This window comes from Ctenocephalides felis, unplaced genomic scaffold (assembly GCF_003426905.1).
Source record: "Ctenocephalides felis isolate EL2017-DRISC unplaced genomic scaffold, ASM342690v1 CF-g0.4_SCAFFOLD_01468, whole genome shotgun sequence".
Lineage (NCBI taxonomy): Eukaryota > Metazoa > Arthropoda > Insecta > Siphonaptera > Pulicidae > Ctenocephalides > Ctenocephalides felis.
The window spans coordinates 1-4,738 of record NW_020537622.1 but is presented as its reverse complement, the minus strand read 5'-3'; the positions used below and the strand labels follow the sequence as shown (position 1 = coordinate 4,738).

The 4,738-nt window shown below is 28.1% G+C and overlaps 2 protein-coding genes across 2 annotated transcripts; both read right to left on the bottom strand.

The window, feature by feature from the left end:
• Nucleotides 1–1,469: 1,469 nt before the first annotated feature.
• LOC113369732 lies at nucleotides 1,470–2,356 on the bottom strand. Its single transcript, XM_026610295.1, has 3 exons — nucleotides 2,039–2,356; nucleotides 1,874–1,980; nucleotides 1,470–1,806 (listed from the first exon to the last, which is right to left on the bottom strand). Exons 1-3 carry the CDS (start codon nucleotides 2,207–2,209, stop codon nucleotides 1,470–1,472), a joined length of 615 nt encoding a protein of 204 aa, XP_026466080.1. The 5' UTR covers nucleotides 2,210–2,356.
• Nucleotides 2,357–2,988: 632 nt separating this feature from the next.
• LOC113369731 lies at nucleotides 2,989–4,728 on the bottom strand. Its single transcript, XM_026610293.1, has 7 exons — nucleotides 4,646–4,728; nucleotides 4,413–4,567; nucleotides 4,209–4,350; nucleotides 4,071–4,148; nucleotides 3,871–3,999; nucleotides 3,379–3,591; nucleotides 2,989–3,318 (listed from the first exon to the last, which is right to left on the bottom strand). The coding sequence occupies exons 2-7, from the start codon at nucleotides 4,515–4,517 to the stop codon at nucleotides 3,089–3,091; spliced, it is 897 nt and encodes a 298-aa protein (XP_026466078.1). The 5' UTR covers nucleotides 4,518–4,567; nucleotides 4,646–4,728; the 3' UTR covers nucleotides 2,989–3,088.
• Nucleotides 4,729–4,738: the final 10 nt, after the last annotated feature.

The window sequence follows — 4,738 nt, the reverse complement described above, 5'->3', positions numbered from 1 at the left end:
AAATGTGCAACACAATATTAATTTGCGTTTTAAAAACGTCCAAATGACATTTGTATGTTTTGAACGTGAAGTTAACAGAAATATGGCGGCCCTCAGTTTGTCCATAAAATGTTACTTTATTTGTTGTATTATAAAACTACCTGTCCATCTTCCGAAATCCATATCTATACATTTTTCACAAATAATAAACCACTTTAACGAGCTACAACTTTTCTTTAACACTACTTGTATTTTATTAATTTTATTACTGCGATCTTGCATTTGTGGATATCAACGGTAATCCTGGTTCGTGAAAAAATGGCGGAATGTCAAAAATGTGTACAAACTTATTATTTTTACAAATTTATATTGTTTGTAGGTACTTACTCTTTAGAAAATGTTATTTGTGTGTTAGAATGCATCTTTTTTATTCACTGGTTAGTGTTTTCCACAAAATACTTATAATTTAATTTAGTTATTTAGCAAAATACTTCGCTAGTAACTGATGTGTCAGTTTTGACAGTTTTGTTTCCGATGTCAGAGAGATCGAAAATATAGGCGGGATGGTTTAACGAAAAGTAATAATAATGATATTATTAATAATGGTTATTATTGTTATAACAATATTAATATAATTAACAGTGGTTTTTAAGGTATTTGGTAATTACAAATATAGCTTTATTTTAATTTTATTAAGCGTTTCGTGAAAACAACATTCTTATTTATGACAGTATCTATGGCAGACATTTTAAATTAATTGTTTAAGTTAAAAAATATGAACAAAATGGAAAAAAGAATCTTTATTAACACAAACATAAAATAGTAATACAATAAGTTTCTGTATTTTATATACTGAATCCGGCATAATTTTGATTATCTTATGATTTTTTAAAATCGTGGAGTTACAACTGTCAACTTATTTAAATTCTCATAAATTCAAAATTTATTTCAAAGTAACACATAAAATAGAAGTTATAATATGTTCAAAAGTCAAAAAATCGGTTTTGCTAACTTTGTTTTCTTTCTAGTTATTCTTAATCTGTCTGAATCTCAAATAAATCATGTATACTTTTAATAACTGAATTGCAGATATTATTTATTCTTTATTTAAATTAAAAAGGCAGAATGCCACTTCACCTAGTTTCTTTAAATTTTTCCATTATTTAAAATTATATTTTAAATATCATTACAGATAAGATTTTTCACAAATAGAAACACATGAATTTATTCATCTACATGATCTTTTATTACAATAAAAGATTATTTACAATAAAATTAATATGTAATAAAATATATTACCCGACAATAACATTAAAATAATTATGATCAAAAACCATCATCATAAATATCTTATCAATACATAATACTCAATTTTTATTATTCCTAGCGATCTAAATCTTCTCTTTCGAGCATTAAAGGCAAACCGTTATCATGAATATCATAAATATTATATTATATACAATAGTTTACTTATAATAATTGATTTTTTATTAATCATAGTATTCTAAATCTACTATAGACATATCGATATCTTCATAATCATTACTTCTTTGGGAAACCTCTTCGAATTGGTTTTGCAAATTATTTAATCCTGAATCACTTAAATTGGGATTTGTTGCTTCTTTATTTACACTGTCATCATTATTTTTGGAAATATCATTTGGGTTTGGAGTTTCAACAGACTTATTAGTTGGAGCTGTTGTGTTTTCTTTACTATTAGTATTTGTTTCAGATTTGTTTTGCTTTTCTGATAACTCGTCTTGTAATTCTTGCTCTTCTCTTATTTCTCTCTCCATCTCTTTGCTAAACTTGGATCTCGGTTTTGATCTGCAATGAAAAAATAGATAGATGAAAAATGTAATAATGATACAATATATTTTGTGTATTATATTACCTTGAGCCCCAAAAATCTTTTATCTTTCCATGATTGTGATACTTCGATGTTACAGTAATTTTTGTGGATGGTTTACTGCCAGAAGTTTGAGCCAAAGGTTCTGTAATCTAGAAATATAGATTGATAAGTTAAATATAAAAAATACTATACTATCTTTTATCTTACCAGTCTAGCCTTACAGCCCAGTTGTCTCGATTGCTTGCATTTCCAATAAGCTCTGCCGTTTGCATTTTTGTACCTTTGGAAACAATGTCCCTGATGAATCAATTGAGGGTACCCATGGGTGCTCAAAGTATAGACTAAAACATCTTCAATTTCTTCATTAGAAATGATCATTTCTTCTTCTGTTTCTTTATCTGACTTTGGTTTGTCTTTTGAATTATTTGAAGCTTCATTTTCTTTCTCAGAATTTATTGCTGCTTGATTTTTGGCTATAGTTTCTATTTCTGGGATTTGTACTGGATTAATTAATAATTGCAATGGGGTTTTCAATATGATAAATTGATTTAAAATTCGGTTTGGTTAATTCCAGTTATGTTCTTTGGTGTAACAGAATCGGTGTTTGGGGTGTCTGATTGTTTTTCTTTGGTACCTGAAATAAAAATAAATAATGAATACTTTATATACATATATATATATCACAGGTTTGACCAATTTTTGACTTCGGAAAGTTAGAAATATATACATTTTTATATTTATTAAAGCGTGTTTTATTAAAATATTGTTAAAATTTTGTACATGTCATATTTGACTCTTATACTAGTTTGGCAAACTTATAAACTAGTCTTCTACACTTTTAAATTAAATTTTAAATTATTGACAAACTTAATTTATTTTAAGATATTTTAAAACATCTCATATTTTAGCAACATATCTTATTACTATGACTTAAAAATTATGTTTCATAAATATTACTTAAATAATGAAGTTTTGAATCAAGGGCTTTATAATAGATAATTGAATCACCTCAGCACATTTTACATCATTCAAATAAATGCATGTTTTTAAAATGCATGCAAAATATTTTTCTTACATATTTCTCATAACTTAATTATAATCTAATAAAGCTTTCTAAACTAAGTTGATGAATAATATCTGTATATACAATTCTGGTGACTGAAATTAAATTTCTGCTGCAAACTAAGTTGCAAATTCCAAACAATATCAAGCAGTCTTATAATAAAATCAAAACCGTACAAATGTCTTCCACAAGTTCTAATTTTCATCTTTATTATTCTCTTGTTTGCGTTCCTCTTTCAAATTCTGTTGTGCCTCTAAACGTCTCATCCATTCTGCACAATCATCAGGCCCTGCTGTTGCTGTCACTCTCAACCGTCTTCTTTCAATTTCTGCAGTTCTATCTGGATGATTGTGATCTGAATTCCTTATAACAACACTATCGAATTGAGAAGTGGTTTGACATCGAGCCGGACATCTTCTTGGTCCTAAAAAATAGATACAATTAATAGTGATTATAACATTAAGAGGATTTTAGTTCTTTTTACCTTTTAAATTACAACACCAGTACCAGTGGTCTCCACCTCGCCTTTCTAGGGAATAAATTTGTGAGTCGTGTACCATAACATAGCCTCCCATTTTTGTGGGAAAGAATTCTACAGGGACGGGTGCTTCACTGTCTGGATTTTGAAATTCTTGGTCGTCTTGTGGTGTTATAGGGACTGTTTGAGGTGCCGTTGATGCTTTGTCTTGTTGGTTGCCTAAAAATTGAAGTTATTAAAATGATTTGTAAATGTAAATTATGTGTAATGTATAAAAAATTACTTAACTTATGCTATTCCAATAATAACTGAACGAAACACTGATTTAACTCACTGATTCTTTGCACAATTAAAAAAATATCTCACTCACACAATAAGGATTAATAATCATATTTTTTTTTATTATGATTACCATGATTTTTATTAAAAATAAATTATTATAAACTAAAATAATACACAACATCTATGGTAAAATAAATAATATATAAAAATACTGACTTGTATTGTTAGAAGTGTTCAGATAATTTGAATTTTCAAAGATTTCATTGTCATCATCATCTTTATCAAAACCGGTATCGAAGTGATCATCATCCATGTTGCTGTCTTCCAAAACGGGCTCACACTTTGCTAATAAAAACTAATGAAATAAAATTATTGCTCAAATAATATCAAAACTAATTATTTATAATGATTAATACCTGCTACATAATTCATCTGACTTGTTGAAGCACCATCTTCTAATGGGTCTTCATCATTTTTTGATGAATTTCTTGTACCTAAAATATAATTGATTAATAATCGATTGGATAATGTATACATGTTTTGTGAATATTTACTTCTCGTATGACTAGTTCTCTTTCTATACTTGAGAGGAATATCATCCTCTGGAAGTTCTTTCCTTAAAGCCCTCTTATTCGCCCTGGCTGATCTACTCATGGATGTGTTTTCACCATTCTTTGTAGTACTACTGGTTTCGTTCTAAATAATAATAAATATTAGTACTTGTTGAATAAGTACAAGAAGTACTTTTAGATGCTTACATCATTTACACCGAATTCTGTAAGTCCTTTGATTTGCAAACTTTCTGCAATTGCAATAAAACTTGGGAGGTCATCTTGTTTAACATGGACCTCACCGCTGTACATGAATTGTATTAAATCTGTGAGGTTTTTGTAGGATATGTCTTTAAGAAAAACTGGAAAAGATACAAGATTGTTAGAAAAGTTTACTGATCAGTATTTTCCTTTGTCCTTTATTTAGGTTATGTGTCTACCTATAGGATGATTAGTAGCCGGAGTTTTTTCAAACAAGTTCTTAAAATACGGCGAACAAACAGCTAAAACAATTCGATGTGCCTGAATTAATT